The 17,630-nt window shown below is 38.8% G+C and overlaps 2 protein-coding genes across 5 annotated transcripts in view; one reads left to right on the top strand and one right to left on the bottom strand.

Annotated features, from left to right (window-relative positions):
* Window positions 1-157: 157 nt before the first annotated feature.
* The window catches only part of LOC105335124 (ATP-binding cassette sub-family C member 3), a 30,804-nt gene continuing 13,331 nt past the window's right edge, over window positions 158-17,630 (top strand). For 2 of the 4 annotated variants that reach the window (XM_066080693.1, XM_066080692.1), the window contains exons 1-3: window positions 2,664-2,932; window positions 16,788-16,970; window positions 17,431-17,562. In XM_066080693.1, coding sequence (XP_065936765.1) covers window positions 2,825-2,932; window positions 16,788-16,970; window positions 17,431-17,562 — 423 coding nt within the window. In that variant the 5' untranslated portion in view covers window positions 2,664-2,824. The other 2 variants (XM_034482850.2, XM_066080694.1) reach the window with 2 other exon arrangements.
* LOC136274197 (RE1-silencing transcription factor B-like) lies at window positions 9,010-16,361 on the bottom strand. The gene is made up of 2 exons (XM_066080696.1): window positions 16,171-16,361; window positions 9,010-10,582 (listed from the first exon to the last, which is right to left on the bottom strand). Exon 2 carries the CDS (start codon window positions 10,580-10,582, stop codon window positions 9,881-9,883), a length of 702 nt encoding a protein of 233 aa, XP_065936768.1. The 5' UTR covers window positions 16,171-16,361; the 3' UTR covers window positions 9,010-9,880.

The raw sequence follows: 17,630 nt of genomic DNA, 5'->3' as shown, positions 1-17,630 counted from the left end.
GAACAGAAACAACAAACTTCCTTTTGTGGTGAACAAAGCGGAACTTCATTCTAAACCCCTTACAACATCAGCGTAGAACACTCGAATTATTGTTTTTTAAGCGCACATGGAAATTAGTGTATAAAATAATGACACATTGTTCGGGGGGGGGGGGGTGTCACTCTCTCTTCTCTATTGTCGTCATACTGTGTTTTCTATCTTCGTAACGCGGACCTTACCAAGGTAAAGATTCCGTGTGCTATTTATAGACTGGCGTTGACAGACCTTGAGCGTATACGCATGGCCAATACACACAGCCTTGGAAGCATGTGACATCCTCGCTACTCTCAGCGACAATATTCTCCGACTATTAATTCACTGCAAGTTTAGTGCATTCAATGATGGGTGATAATGTAAGATAATTCAGTAATGGCGACGGACGAAAATCTCCAGGAATTCTGTAATACTTCCGTGTTCTGGGTAAGTCTTTAAAACCTCTTGACGGAAAGTAGCGCTCTTGTAGTGTAAAACGCATCAAAATCTCTATTTCTAGGCATCAATTATCAATGATAATAATCTAGCGTATAAAAAAGCTTACGCTCTATTTTCGTTACAAAATTGGACGGGACAGGCTTTATAGAGTTAAAATGTACATATATTCATGTATTGAATGAATATATAATGACGATCAAGGAGGTGTGATTTCTATAATTATGCGTGGATCCAGAAAACATTTCGCGGGGGGGGGGGGGGTCAAAGGGATATCCATGTTTTCCGGGGGGTGTCAGAGGCCTATTTGGTAATCTTATAAATTATCTTAAAAATGTCCCCCCCCCCCGCCCCTTAAATCCCCTCATAATGATTTAATTATTCTCTCTCTCTCTCTCTCGCTCTCTCTCTCTCTCTCTCTCTCTCTCTCTCCATTGAAATTGTATGAATATTTATATACTTTTAAATAGATTCATGTGATGATCATGAGCTAACTTTCGAAATTCAAGTACATGTATACTACAAACGAGTATAGAGAGATTTTAAAATAAGAAATAGACCGGTAAGGAACAGTGTTACCATGTCCGGAGAGATCCGACTAGGACGACATAGTATAATATAATGGTGTCCCAGAACTTCTTAGGTTTCCCTACACACACTTTTTGATAGCAGGTTTATGGGCAGGTAAACGGGTTGTCATGCACTAAAACAAACAGATACGAACATCTCAAGGTGGAATATAACACACCTCAGAAAAATGTCAAATCAACAGTAAAGAAACTGGGCGCACAAGATTACTAGTATAAGTTTGTAGGATTCATCGACACGGATCAGTAGTGAATTAAATGTCTATAACCTAGAAAGGCTATACAGGTTTGAACAAAATTTAATTACTCAAACTTGCGAGTTAAAGTACATGTCTATTCCGGCTATTAAGAAAACCCTCAAAAGCTTTCTAAAAATGACATTGAGGGGGTAAACCGATGCATACATATTTTAATTCACTTATATTGTATATATCTTAATAAACTAGTAATAAGAACAGAAAATAGTGTTCATACGGCAAAAACCAATAACGTCAAATTAAAATATACCTGAGGAATGGCCATGTAAATTTGACCGGAAAATTTTTAGCCGAAAAAGTGTAATTTGCAGTGACAACTTATTTGGGATTTTACAGAATTCCTAATCGTAAGTTATGAACATCTTCGGATATAGTTTTTGACAATTTTAAATACCGAAAAGACGTTTATTTGTGAAAATGTCAACAAACCAACAACAACAAAGGGTCACTAAAAAGTCCGAGCAGTGTTCACCGAGTTCATCGAGCCAGGTAAACAAAGATGTAAACAAACGTATTCAGGAGTTACAGACCTCGATAAACAATTTAAAGCACAAACTCTTTAAATATGAATCTTTGGTTGACGATGTTGCCAAAATAAAATCTATAATCGAAGATGAGGATTCTGGGGTAGTCAAATCACTGAAATATGTGTCCGAACAATCGGAATGCAATTACGATGAGATTCACTGTATTCGTTCTGAAAATGCGCAACTTCCAGGTGAAGTCGATTTATTACGTGAGATGATTATTAAGATGGATCGAAAGATGGGCCACCTCGAACATGAAATAACAGATTTACGTTCGCGTTCAATGCGAGATAACATTTTGATTCATAATTTTGCTTACACCCCCGGCGAGAACCTATCAGAAAGTATTCCTCAGCTAATTCATGAAGTTTTAGGGGTGCATGTCTCGTTTGTTCGTATTCACAGGAACAGTGTAAAGGGCATGATTAACTCGAGACCTGTGTCAATAACCGCAAAATTGGTAGACAGAAGCAAGAAAGACGAGATTCTGCAAGCACAGAAAGCTAACAAACTACAAAGGGTTAAATTACCATTCTTTATAACATCACAAGACCCACCTAGCTGTAGTACTTGAAGAGCGCAAAAGGTTATATGCCATTTCAGATTCTCTCCGGTAGCAAAAAATTAAGTCAAAGGTGGACCGAGGGCGGTTGGTCCTACCTAATGGTGAATATTACCAAGATCCTGCTCCAAAGATTGAGATGGCGGATGCCCTGCAGATAACACCAGACGCGATCGATGCCCTACAACTACCAACACATTCTACGCAGCCTACTAAACTTACGGGTTCCGAATTTTTTGCAACGGGTGTAAAAGTTAGCTCGGTGGAAAAGGTCCAGGGCCTGTACAGAAAGGTGTGTGTTGATCCATATTCTGCGGCGGCGGATCACCGTATTCTGATCTATAGGTGGATTCTGCGGGGAAAACTCATGAAAGTTTCTGGGATGACGGGGAGCATGGTGCCGGCCGACGCCTTCTCCAATACATGAAAACAAATCAAATAAACAATGTGGGCGTGGTCATTACGCGCTGGAGTGGCCCTAGACACCTTGGTCCGGACCGTTGGCGAATCATGGAGGAACACTTGTGTGAGGTAGCCAATACTCTGGATGGGTGATCTTATTATATCGTATTGTTAAATTACATCCTAGCCAATACAATGACAAGGAATAATGATTACATAAATTTTATCTTGAGAATATTTCACTTGTATGGACAGATATTGAGATTATTTTTGGTTCACTAAATTCACTAAAAGTTGTCATCCAAACAGGCAAACACTGAATTATTAAACATTCTGATTTAATGATTGATTTCTGCATTAAAACTTGAGAATTGAGATACCCTAGCTAATTCACATCATAAGTTAAATTGTTAATGTGTCTTCATTCATTGACGTATCATAGATCTTGTGGGTGACGGAGTTAGGTTCATAAGTTATGATAGCGCGTGTGATAAACGTCGTATTCAGAGGGCTTATTTAAATAATAATAAAAATATTTTTGTTAATAATTTTATAAATAATAATGTTTCAGATTATACATGATAAAAACCGCAAAAAATAATTTACCGAGAAACGCGGAATGTTTTCTGCTTATGGTGACGGAGTTTGGGTACTCGGGGATAATTTAATCTGAGTTTGTCTGACAAATGTCTTGCATTTAATGTGCAATGCATATTTATGATTGTGAATGCTGATAAGTACTTCCTATTATGCATAATTTTTACGTATTTATAATGCATCTTGCCCCCCAAAAAACTTCCTTTTTGCTTTTATTTTCATGGCTGATTTGGGGTAATTTGAATATTTATTGTATTTTTTAATCATATACGAATGATTTACACATTTTTTTGGGGGGGGGATTAGAATGGGGAAATATTTTACAACATGTCTGTCAAAGATTATGATGTGTACAAAATTTACTTTTGATTATCTTTAGTTTTTATAGAATTGGTTAATGGTGGTAACTTAATTTTTTTGTTTTGAATTCTAATAATTAATTTGAATTTTGGGTACGAAATGACCTGGATATGAGTATGTCAGGCTACGATTTGAGCTAAACCCTAAAAAACGAAATTTTAAATTGAAAGTAGGAGAAAAAACGTCTTTGGTGTTTTCAAAAAGTAATCAGAAAGCAAATTCAATTAAAATGCATGATGTTATTTTAATAACAATGAAATAAAACTGCTTCACTGTTGAAACACGTTTTTAGTCCAATCAGATGTCTTGAAATTCATATGATCGGATCTAATGCAACTGTTGAAAGTTGTAGGAAACGAAAATTTGTTTTCTTAATTAGGAACACAGGCGCTTGTTTCATACAGGAAGTCTATTAACTATACACAATAACACAAGGTCTCCATCTTTTTTTAGGTAAAAAATGTAACGTTAGGTCACCGATTCAACCCCCAATATCTTTATTCATAATCCGTATATCGCGACAGTAACTCATGCACTGCTTCGCGGAAACCCTTTCCAGCACCCCTTACTTTCATCCTCACTCCCTCGAGAACCCTGACAATGACCCTAATAATCCATGGTTCACCACTCACGAAAATAAGTGCAGCTCTAAATAGTCTCGTTCAACCAGACGCTCGGCTGTCTCCGTAAATCTCCGACGAGCAGAGATTTACGGAGACAGCCGAGCGTCTGGTTGAACGAGACTAAGCTCCAAACTGCTCAGAACTTCCGGTTTGGCGATCGCGATTTGTTACACGCGATCTCATTCGTTCACGACTCTCTCGGGTGTTTTCCATTCATTAGAATAACAAGTATTCCTTTTAAAGGAATGATCGGCAATTATGATATCAGGCACGTAGCATCAGGGGGGGCCAGGGGGGGCCTGGCCCCCCCACTTTTTCTCGCAGCAGCAAATTTTTTAAAATTTACACATAAAAAATGAATTATAATGGAGTTGGCCCCCCCACTTTTTTGGAAGTTAGTAAAAAATTGGTATGAAAATTAGGAAATGAGTAGTCAAATTGAAGTTACCACCCCCCCCCCCCCCCCCCCCCCCACGGATTAGGAATTTCATGATTTGGAGGAAAAAATATTTTGGTAGGGAAGAATTTTTTTTTTTTAAGCTGAGTCTACACCCCCCCCCCCCCCCCCCCCCCCCCCCCACGGATTAGGATTTTGAAGATTTTTGGAAAACTTAAAATTTCCCTTTTTTTGCTTGTCAAGATTTTTTGGATGGGTCTGGCCCCCCCACTTTCAAAAACGATGCTACGTGCCTGGATATATTGATAGCAAGAAGCAATCAACATGATCAGTTTGATTTAAAATATTTTAAAAAGTACTGTATTTTTAAAAAATATAGAATATTTTGAATCTGTACATCATAAATTCATCATTAAAAACCGTCAACAAATTTAATTTTGAAATAAATTTGGGGAAAGCCGTTCGTAAACTCCTTGTGTAGTTTATATTTTTAACGTAATTATTAAATTTTAATGTATCTTCTTCTGAATACTGAGTAGGGCTCTAAAAGAGCATTAACACGTATACAAAGAAAGAGTTGTATTAAAATAATTTAATGCGACTGAAAAAAAATTGAATGCCATCATAACTTGCTATTGAGGTCGCATTATAACGTAATCTTGTTTATAAATCAAGCCGTCTTCCTAGCTTCTATTATGCAACATCAATAGATCGAGGTCAGTTCATGGAGCATCTTCTTATGATTGAGGTCAGTTCATCGAGGTCAACTGCATTACTGAATGAATCTTTCGATCGAAATTCTTACGCGTGAGACAAAATGTGCATTCTTGAATTAACAGGTCGAACTGTATTTTATTTATGTTTGCATCTCTTATGGTAAATGAATTGAAACAAGTGAAAAGCTGTCAATGTGACAGCAAACCGGGTTTTCTTTTATGTAAACTATATCCATAATCCATGTCAACCCTTATCCAGTGAAATGGAGTACCCTACATGTATATGCAACATTTTGCCAAAAAATGACTAAGTTCAAAAGCTAGTATTTTTTTCATAAATTATCGGAAATCAAAATCCTAGCAAAATGCACACCTCTGATATATGTACAATTGATCTGCAAAAGAACAACTTCCTATCTTGAGAACTGTAGGAGGAGTTATCCGTACAATGAGGGTACCCTATATGCAATATTTTGCCAAAAAATGACTAAGTTCAAAAGCTGGTATTTTTTCGATAAATTATCAGAAATCAAAATCCTAGCAATATGCACACCTCTGATATATGTACAATTAATCTGCAAAAGAACAACTTCCTATCTTGAGAACTGTAGGAGGAGTTATCCGTACAATGAGGGTACCCTATATGCAATATTTTGCCAAAAAATGACTAAGTTCAAAAGCTGGTATTTTTTCGATAAATTATCGGAAATCAAAATTCTAGCAATATGCACACCTCTGATATATGTACAATTGATCTGCAAAAGAACAACTTCCTATCTTGAAAACTGTAGGAGGAGTTATCCGTACAATGAGGGTACCCTATCTGCAATATTTTGCCAAAAAATGACTAAGTTCAAAAGCTGGTATTTTTTCGATAAATTATCGGAAATCAAAATCCTAGCAATATGCACACCTCTGATATATGTACAATTGATCTGCAAAAGAACAACTTCCTATCTTGAAAACTGTAGGAGGAGTTATCCGTACAATGAGGGTACCCTTTTGACAGCCGCCCGCCCGCCCGCCCGCCCGCCATTTTCACCATTTTAATAACCGGATTTTTCCGTTGGAAAACCCGGTTAATAAAAATGAGTAAAATGTTATATAAATACTAAACCAAACTTCAAGTATTTATAAGAACTACTTATGCAAGCGGAATGTTTGCGCACGTGGAAGCATTTGCCGGATGCCTCATATGGACACAATAGTGATCGGCCGAAGCCGATCACAAAAACAATATATTTAGCGCTAAATTCGAAATCGGTAGGCTATATTTATTACTAAAGAGCTCGAGCCAATGAGATCAAATTAAATGACCAAACTGGTTTCATCTCTGGAAGATATAATGGGGAAAATAATAGATTGATTTATGATCTGATGAACTATACAGAAAATAATTATATTTCAGGGGTATTAGTTTTGATTGATTTTGAGAAAGCTTTTGATTCTGTAGCTTGGGTATTTATACAAAATACGCTCAATTATTTTAATTTTGGCCCATTTAAATCTGTAACTGGATTAAAACTTTTCAATGTAATGCTATGTCCTGTGTGTCCCAGGCAGGCCTTTTATCAAACTTGGGCGAGGCTGTAGACAAGGTGATCCAATATCGCGTTATATTTTTTTTTATGTGCGGAAATATTGTCAATTAAAATTAAAAATAATGAAGATATTACAGGAATCAAAATTAATAACACCCATTATTTAATATCACAATATGCAGATGATACATCAATAATCCTTGATGGATCTGAAAAATCATTAAGGGCAACCATGAAAGAAATAGATGACTATTATAAATTATCTGGTCTTAAAATAAACCAAGAAAAACTCAGATTGTGTGGATAGGGAGTAAGAACTATTCTGAAGATAAAAGCTGTTCAGAAATGAATTTTCAATGGACAACTCAATTCAAACTTTTGGGCATATGTTATGATGTAGATTTAGATAAAATTATAAAACTTAATTATGACAAGAAACTTGTTAGGATAAAATCTGTAATCGAACAATGGAGCAAACGACACTTGACTCCAATTGGAAGGATAACACTGGTTAAGTCTCTTTTAATTTCACAATTAAACCACTTATTTATAGCCTTACCAAACCCTAAGAGTAAAACAATAAAAGAATTAAACAATATTCTATTCAATTTTGTTTGGAATTCAAAATGTGATAAAATTAAAAGACAAGTATGTACTCAGAAGTATGAACATGGTGGGTTAATGATGGTTGATATGAATTCCTATATTAAAGGATTAAAGTCTACTTGGATTAGGAGATTAATTAAGGATAATAATTCAAAATGGAAAACACTACTGGAGAATACTATTAATATAGAAAAGTAATGAAATACAGGTTCATACTATATATTGCAAATGCAGGAAATGATGTTAAGAAATGATTTTTGGAAGGAAGTTACCATAGCTTTTAAAGAAATCCAAGATAAGTCAAATGTAAAATCCTGGCATGATTATTGTTGCCAGCCATTGTGGAACAATAATAAATTTAAGATAGGAAATCAGTCCTTTTTTCATAAATCAAAGTATGTTAAAGGAGTAAGATGTGTAATTGACTTGTTTGATGAAAATAAAAACTTTATAGATTTTGAAATGTTAAAAAGAAAATTTAATATTCAAACAAATTATTTAACATATATGGGAGTAAGATAAGCTGTACTTTCAGATCTCAGGAAATACAATTTAATCAGAAATGAAGTTTTCAAACCTTTTATACCATTTAATATTAAAACCTTTGTATTAACAAAAAAAGGTTCAAAACCAATGTATGATATATTAAATCAGACAAATGTAACACCAGTGGGAAGGAAAAATGGAGTAGACATTTTGATTTTACAAAAAAACAATGGGCTTCAATACAATGCATTTCATTTACCTTTTACAATTACCTCGACTCTAAATTTCAATGGTTGCAGTACAGAATAAACCATTATATATTAACAACAAACAGTTTTATGTATAAAATGGGTAACATGGATACTAATATATGTACCTTTTGTGAAGATGCTGAGGAAACAATATTATGGGAATGTCCAAGGGTACAGCATTTACTAGCAGAATTTGTTAGAGTTTGCAACTCTAAAGGAATTAGATTAGTCCTTGATAATAAAACTTTTATTTTTGGTGTCTTAGATGGTTTGAAGTCAAAAGTGTTCAATATTGTACTCTTCGTGATAAAAAAATACATATACAGAAGTAGGTGCCAGAAAAACCAATTACCAGTAAATGCCCTTATGAATGAATTTAAACAGTTATATAAAGTATTCCAATTCTGTGCAATAGAAAGAAGTGAAATGGATAAGTTCAATACAGACTGGGAAATTTGGACCCCTGTGATTAAGTAGTAGTTACCCCATTTAATATTGTTGGTTATGTGCAGATACCCGATGGGCGTGGTCATAATGACAATCACAAAGACACCATGTGCATGTATATGTTGGCGTCTTTGTGATTGTCATAAGTCAGATGTTCATGTCTGTTTTAGGTGTCATTGTTGTAACGTGTCGAGGGGTCCGTACCTAGTCAATTCTAGGGTCTGGGGGTTGAATATAAAGAAAATATCGAACAATAATAATTTTCCTCTCTAAAATGATTAGTGATTACAATTGGCCTACAAATATTTACAAAATGGCCTTCCCTTACTTAGGGTAAAATCACAAATGAATCTGGTCGGCCGGGATTGTAACTTTATTAATACCACGAGGTAAACACTATTATATGCCTTATTCAGGCGGTAGTGAATACCCGCGGCACGCCCTAGCTGGGTAACCTACTGAAGAGGTAAACCCTTAGTAGAGGCAGTCACTGTGTTAATGCCTTATGCAGGACGGACAGTGAACAACCTCTAACTAAAGGCGTACCCCTTCCCTAATACTACTAGAGTATCAGCGACGACTAAGCCAGGCTAACCTCCGAGAGGACAGCCTCTATAATAACCAACTAGTGGCAAACACGGTTGGTCCTATTAACTATGAAAATGTGGTAAGCCTCTCTCTCAAGGCAACCCACCTACCAAAACCGTACCTTAGTCTCGCAATTTCTCTCTCTCTTCTCTATGAAGACTGCTAGGGAAAAGAACGCTGCAGCTGCGATGCGCTCGTTTATATACCCTCTGTGGGTCACGTGACAATCTCCGCTGGTTGCTAGGCGACAATACAAACACAGCTATCATGTGCCGTACGCATGATTCAACATTACATAACTTAAAATCGTTACACTACCCACGCCTTCGATGACATGCGACCCGCATGTAAATAAAATGTGAAAACTACCAAGTTATATTTATTTAACATCAGTACTCAAACTACAAAGTTTCTTAACTTTGCAGAAATAAACAATTTTCCTTTAAAAAGTGCATTTCAAATGATTCACATATCAAACACAACTTTTTCTTTAGAAACGATCTTAGTGTCAACATTTCCATCTCTGAACTTCTTGACAGTTCTCGTTGTCAGGATTCTTTTCAAAGGATCCGTTTGAGTTCCGCAGTCCCTCCTGCTTCCAAACGAGTTTCCAAAGTGTTCACCACCTAATGAAGTCTGCACGGCTTGATCCTCCTTTCTCAACTTTTTAGGTTGTGCAGGAGACAAGTGAACATCCGAGGATTTCCGCTTACTAATTATCGGAAGCGAAGGCGTTGTCGGCTTCCTAAACATCCTTCCCTCAAGCAAACTTTCATCTACCTCTTTCTCTTGAGATTCAGCTTCTTTATCACTCGTGGTGTCTCCATCATCGTCTTTATCGCTATCCTCATCTGAAATTTCTCCAATAAGATCTCCCGGATCTTGAGCAAGCCAATCGTCTTCCCGCTGTTCTTTCACTTCTTCACACTTATCCTCCTTGCTTCCCAACTTAACGACTTCTTCCTTGGCTAGGCCAGGGTGACATCTCTTCATGTGTCGCTTCAGGTTAGCTTCTTTATTATTACAGAAGTCGCACACAGGACATTGGAAGGTCCGCATAGCACACTTGAAGACGTGTCCTTTGTAGTCTTCTTCACTTCTTGCTGAATAGGAACACATTGGACAACGCCGAAACTCATAATTTGGAGTGGTCTTAGTCTTTGCCATCTACAACAAATGAAAAGAGTATAAGTCACTGTACTCTTACAGACATTATCATACTTAACACTATTTATCTGGTTTATCAACATAATAATCATGAAGCCATTTAGGTGGCCTTCTATCTCTAACAGGTCTATTATTACGGACAGGGCTATCATATGCAACATCATCTTTGCCCTCTTTATCCAGTGGCTCTTGATCTTCCTCTAGTGGTGGAAGTTCCTCATTTGAAAGTACCTGCGGATACTTCTTTCGCATACGGTCAACGTGTATAACTTGTTCACCCCCTTTAGGACCACAGTTGATCAAATACGTTATGTCAGACATCTTTTTGATAACCCTATATGGACCTTGCCAATAGCTTGTAAATTTTGAAGAGGTCCCGGGCTTTCGTCTCGGAAAGAAAACATATACCTCTTCACTGCTAACAAATGTTTTCCATTTCAGTTTTCTATCATGGTAGTGCTTTTGTCTAACCATGGCTTGTCCAATATTCTCTCGGACAACATTGTGAGCAATCTCTAGGCGTTCTTGGAGTTCCCATACCCATTTGTTTGACGGAGACTGTTTAATGTTACGAGGTGGTTCATACATAACATCTAGTGGCGTCTTTGTCTCTCGGCCTAACATTAACATATTTGGAGTCATCCCAGTAGTTTCCTGTATGGATGATCGATAGGCCATCATAACATATGGCAAATGGACATCCCAATCGGAGTGGTGCTGATTTACAAAGGCACTGAGCATCGTTGTTAAAGTCCGATTAAAACGCTCTACCATACCATCTGACTGTGGGTGGTAGGGAGTCGTATGTGTCTTTTGAATGTCAAGTAGCTTACATGTCTCCTGGAAAAGTTCACTTTCGTATTGTCGACCTTGATCCGAGTGTATTGTGTCTGGGACACCAAGTCGAGTAATCACCTCTTCTACAATTTTTGTAGCTACTGTTTTCGACTCCATGTTAGGCATTGCAAAGCACTCCGTCCACTTAGTAAAATAATCAGCTACAACTAGTATATATCTGTTGCCATTATCAGTCTCAGGCAGTTCTCCAAGAATGTCAGTGGCTATTCTTTCCATAGGAGATCCTGAACCAATTATTTGCATCGGGGCTTTATTTGTCATAGTAGGCGCCTTCCTCTTGGTGCAAACCTCACAACCTCTAATGTATTGTCTGACATCTCTTTGCAAGCCCGGCCAGTAGTAAGACTGTCGTATTTTTGCCAAGGTTTTATGCACACCGAGATGACCAGCTGCTCGATCATCATGGCAGAATTTTAGAGTTGTTCTCCTTTCTTCGTTTGGGATTACAGCTTGTAATTTTTGACTCTTTGAAATCAAATCATCCCACTTTCTGTATAGAACACCTTCATGTAAAATCAATCTATCCCATTGAGACCATAACGATTTTACAGTCATGGACTCCCCTGATATGGCATTGTATTCAGGACGCTTTTTATTTGCCAACCACTTCTTTACCATACCTAGATTTCTATCGGAATCCTGCATTTCACTCAAAGTAACATCTTCTGTGAAACCAAAGGCATTGTCTGAATCCTGCTTTAAAGCAAGGCAACCCAGTCTATGATCACTCTTACACTGCTTGCATGGCATTCTGCTCAAACTGTCCGCGTTATTGTGAAACTTTCCTGGCCTATGTTCTATATAGAAGTCATAACTTGACAGCATTTCTATCCAACGAGCCAGCTGCCCCTGGGGATCTTTAAAGTTCATCAACCATTTTAATGAACTATGGTCAGTCCTTATTTTAAACTTTCGGCCATACAAGTATTGTCGAAAATGTTTGACGAATAGCACAACAGCTAAGAGTTCTTTGCGAGTAACGCAGTACTTCCTTTCAGACTTCGATAGACTTTTACTCGCAAATGCTACAGGTCTCTCTACTCCATTGTGTATTTGCGAGAGCACCCCGCCTACGGCTTCATTGCTAGCGTCAGTATCAAGTATGAATTCTTGATCGAAATCGGGGTGAGCTAAAACTGGAGCTGTCGCTAGTTCTTTCCTTAGCCTATCGAAGGCATTTTGACAGTCATCGTTCCATCTAAAGCTTATATTCTTCTTCGTCAAGTCATGTAACGGTTTTGCAATCATTGCAAAATTTGGCACAAACCTTCTATAGTAACTGCAGAAGCCTACAAATGACCTTAACTCAGTGAGGTTAGATGGAATAGGCCACTGTTTAACCACTTTGATCTTTTCGGGGCTCGTTGCTATCCCTCTTTCAGATACGATATGACCTAAATACTCTACTTCTTTTGCAAACAATGTGCATTTACGCGCTTTTAATTTGAGACCAGCAGCCAGTAAGCGGTCGAACACTAGAGTAAGATTTTGAATCATATCCTCTATAGTATTTCCTACCACAATGATATCATCTAGATACACTAGACAGATATCCCATTGAAGATTTCTTAGAACTGTCTCCATCAGACGCTCAAAGGTTGCCGGGGCATTACAAAGCCCGAATGGCATGACCTTAAATTGATACAAGCCTCTTCTTGTAGCAAAAGCTGTCTTGCTACGATCATCCGGAGACATTTCCACTTGCCAGTATCCAGAGTTTAAATCAAGAGTGGAAAACCACTTGACTCCATTCAACTGATCTAGTGAGTCGTCAATCCTTGGCAAGGGGTAAGCGTCTTTGATTGTCACGCCATTAAGCTTGCGATAATCGACGCAAAATCTGGTTGTACCGTCTTTCTTTTTAACAAGGACGACAGGTGACGACCATGGACTTGTTGACTCTTCAATAACATTTCTCTTCATCATGTCATCCACATGTTTATCAACCTCTGTTTGCATGTGAAATGGAAGTCGTCTTGGGCGTTGTTTGATGGGCTGTGCACTTCCAGTATCAATCTTATGCTCAGTCACATTTGTCTTCCCTAATTCTGCATCTGATACAGCAAATAACTTTGAATACCGCATTAAAAACTTATATATCAAACTGGCATCTTTGGCACCCATTCCTTTTATTGTTCGTTCGTAAAGATCATGGAGGTGATCAGGCATTGCTCGTTGATTGTCGTCAAAGCATTCATCATCCTTTACATCCTCTACATTTTCTATTGGCACCAGGTTTGCCACTAATGTCCCCTTATACACATTAAGAACTTGATCAGACAAGTTCAACATTCTAACTGGTGCAAATTTTTCTCCAGTTACAAGAGCTCGCGCTACTAAGGCTCTGTCTGACTCCATAAACCGACATGAAGGTTCTATTAGACCTAATTCTGGGACTTTATCAAATATTGGAGGTAAAACATTGCACTTGGCGACAACCTCACAACTCGGTGGTATACAAACATCATCTGCTAATGTGACCCTGCAACAGCCAATTTTACCTTCCATGTGTAAAGCATGCCGTTTGCCTCCTACTTTCAGTGACAGGGATTCCATATCTATGAAGCAATGGTGGTCTTTCAGAAAATCAAGACCTAGTATACCATCAACCCCTATTTCTGCAACGGCAAACGCTTGTGCAAAATTGTCATTCCCTAACTGCATGTTGATTGTTAGTAGACCGTCAGTCTTTAGTGGTGTACCATTTGCAGTTACTATTGGTCTACTCAGCCTCACAAGCTGTGAGTTCCGAAAACCAACGGAGTTTAAGATATCCGGAGATAATATGCTCAGGGTAGCTCCTGAATCTACCAGCAATTTAACAGCTTTGCCATTTACTAATGCATGTAAAAACATGCCAGCCTCTCCAACTTTGTAGGTGACACCAGACCTTCCTGCAGAACTTTTTGTATTTGGTTTGTTGGATTTAGGCAGACCATTCTTCGATGGACCTTGGTCTGAACTCTTTGTCTTATCTAATAACTTTAAGTACTTGAAACACTTGGCTTTGACATGTCCTTCCCGTTTACAATAATGACAAACTACAGTAGATTTTTGTCCGCCTCTTTTATGCGTATCTACTGTGGGATGGTCTCTGTCTTTCTTCAGAATTTTTATTTCATTTTGAAGGTCAAGTACCGCCTTTGTCAACACCGATATTGGGTCTAACTTTTCTTCATCACTCTGTGTAGACCTTGCATAGGTTGGACTGTCGTGCATTCGATGGTCTGCCGCCTGAAAAGCATCCAACTCAACAGCATGTCTCACGGCATCATTGAGATCAATGGGCCTTGCTTGTCGAACCCTTAGACGCATGTCTCTATCTCTCAGGGCGTCTATAAACTGCTCTTTGGAAAGCGTCTCTTTTACCTCAACTGGTGCTGTTGGGTAGGCAAGATTGGAAAGCCTCCTTATATCCTGACCTAATTCAGGCAATGAATCTGAGGCTTTCTGTCGTCTCTCACGCAGTTGAGCTCTATAGAGCTCTGTCTGATTTGTCGGGGAGAACCTCTCTTCAAGCGCCTTGCACAATAGTCTGTAGTTGCACTTCTCACCCTCTGGTAGGTTTCCTAAAACACCCTGGGCTTGACCCCTCAATGATACCGCCAAATGCATCCCCTTGTCTGAAACAGACCATTTGTTAAGGGCGGCACAAATTTCAAAATGTGATTTGAAATCAACCCAGGATGAACTACCATCAAACTTGTCTGCCTTAACTCCTGATCGGACGGGCTCATTGTCATCCTTTTTCTGACGCCTGCGTGTTACATTGTCCTTGTAAGGCCTTGAGTCATCTGGGTCATCAATGGCTGCAGAGTCGATATATGGTGTACTTGATACACGTTGCTTGCGGTTTGTCAGCTCATTGAAATTTTCCACAAAACTAGGCTCGTCATCTCCAAGAAAACTGGTGGTCTTCTTTAATTGCTTAGGTTTCGCACCAGAACTCTTATATGACTTTTCACCCAGTAATGTGGTGTGCCTGCTGTCAGGTATGCCTGAATCTCTGGCGTGCGATTTCTCAGCTGTCTTAGGCAACCCGTCATGCAACTGCCGCAATTCTTTTTCTAATGCGCTCATCATAATTTAAAATTAAACACAATACAATCAAAAGAATTTATTCCGACCAAAATTCACATAAAGTAATCAGCTAATAATTCAACAGTTACCCAGATCCCACCGCGCTGCCACCATTTATTTTTGTAACGTGTCGAGGGGTCCGTACCTAGTCAATTCTAGGGTCTGGGGGTTGAATATAAAGAAAATATCGAACAATAATAATTTTCCTCTCTAAAATGATTAGTGATTACAATTGGCCTACAAATATTTACAAAATGGCCTTCCCTTACTTAGGGTAAAATCACAAATGAATCTGGTCGGCCGGGATTGTAACTTTATCAATACCACGAGGTAAACACTATTATATGCCTTATTCAGGCGGTAGTGAATACCCGCGGCACGCCCTAGCTGGGTAACCTACTGAAGAGGTAAACCCTTAGTAGAGGCAGTCACTGTGTTAATGCCTTATGCAGGACGGACAGTGAACAACCTCTAACTAAAGGCGTACCCCTTCCCTAATACTACTAGAGTATCAGCGACGACTAAGCCAGGCTAACCTCCGAGAGGACAGCCTCTATAATAACCAACTAGTGGCAAACACGGTTGGTCCTATTAACTATGAAAATGTGGTAAGCCTCTCTCTCAAGGCAACCCACCTACCAAAACCGTACCTTAGTCTCGCAATTTCTCTCTCTCTTCTCTATGAAGACTGCTAGGGAAAAGAACGCTGCAGCTGCGATGCGCTCGTTTATATACCCTCTGTGGGTCACGTGACAATCTCCGCTGGTTGCTAGGCGACAATACAAACACAGCTATCATGTGCCGTACGCATGATTCAACATTACATAACTTAAAATCGTTACATTGTGATTGTCATAAGTCTGATGTTCAGGTCTGTGTTATGTGTCTTTGTGATTGTCATAAGTCAAATTTTAAATTTCTTTGCATCGTGAAAAATTAAACAATAAACAATCCAAACATGCCAGAAAAGAATAGTTTGCCTTCATTTGTAAATTGTAAGTCTTCATTGCTCTTAGTGGCGGGTATCCAACGCCTTAAGCGTCCTCGTCCTTGCAGAACGCACATGAAACTAAGTCCTTGATACTTAAATATTCCACTATACCTTGTCGATGCTGCAGTATCACCGTAAGGTTTGCCACGCCCCGCTTCAAAGAAGAATATTGTATGAGTGTGACTGGGGAGTCGTGTTTCAATTGTTACCCATTTAACAGGACCTGTTTAAGAAGCTCTCCCCCAATGATGTCTGTAATGCTTTTACTCTCTACAGAACAGCACGGAGTTTGTGAACAGTCCATGGCCCCGCGTGCCGCCGTGCTTCCAGACGACAGTGCTGACGTGGATCCCGTGCGCCTGGTTATGGCTGACTCTGCCTCCCTACTGCTACTTCCTGTACCACTCCGACAACAGGAAAAGGAACATCCCAGCAAACGCCCTCAGCGCCATCAAATCTGTAAGTAATCGCTGCGAACGCCCTCAGCGCCATCAAATCTGTAAGTAATCGCTGCGAACGCCCTCAGCGCCATCAAATTTATAAGTAATCCCAGCGAACACCCTCAGTGTAATCAAATCTGTAAGTAATCACAGCAAACGCCCTCAGCCCAAACAATTCTAGAAGTTAACCCAGCAAAAAACCCCAGTGCCATCAAATCTTTAAGTTACAATGTACCCCTGCGATTGCTCTCAGCTTCATCAAACTGTAAGCAACAAATCATGCTGTCAAATCATTGGACAAGGTGTACAAATTAAATTGTTCATTCAGTTAAACAAAGGATAATATCGTTCTGATCCAAAGTCGAATAATTGAATCTGGATAGGGCAAGCAAAACATTTCAAAGTGGCCTAAATATTGCTTAAATTGACGAGTTTTATATACATTTGAGTCCACTTTTACATGTTTGTGTATCTTTCAGGGAATCAGTTTCATGCTTGGGATCATGGTACTAGTGGGCTTGATCCATGACATCACAAAGGATGTGGGCGGACGGCTGTCCAATGTGCCCCCCGCCGTCCTACTGAGCGTCTTCCTACGACTGGCCACCTTTGTAAGGACTATACACGACAAGCTGTACATCCCGACCTACCATCCACTGTGCTCATGTCTATTCTCAGT

The sequence above is a fragment of the Magallana gigas genome, chromosome 3 (genome assembly GCF_963853765.1).
Source record: "Magallana gigas chromosome 3, xbMagGiga1.1, whole genome shotgun sequence".
In the NCBI taxonomy this organism is placed as follows: Eukaryota; Metazoa; Mollusca; class Bivalvia; order Ostreida; family Ostreidae; genus Magallana; species Magallana gigas.
Note: the sequence above shows the minus strand (reverse complement) of the source record. Positions and strands in the feature narration are given on the sequence as shown.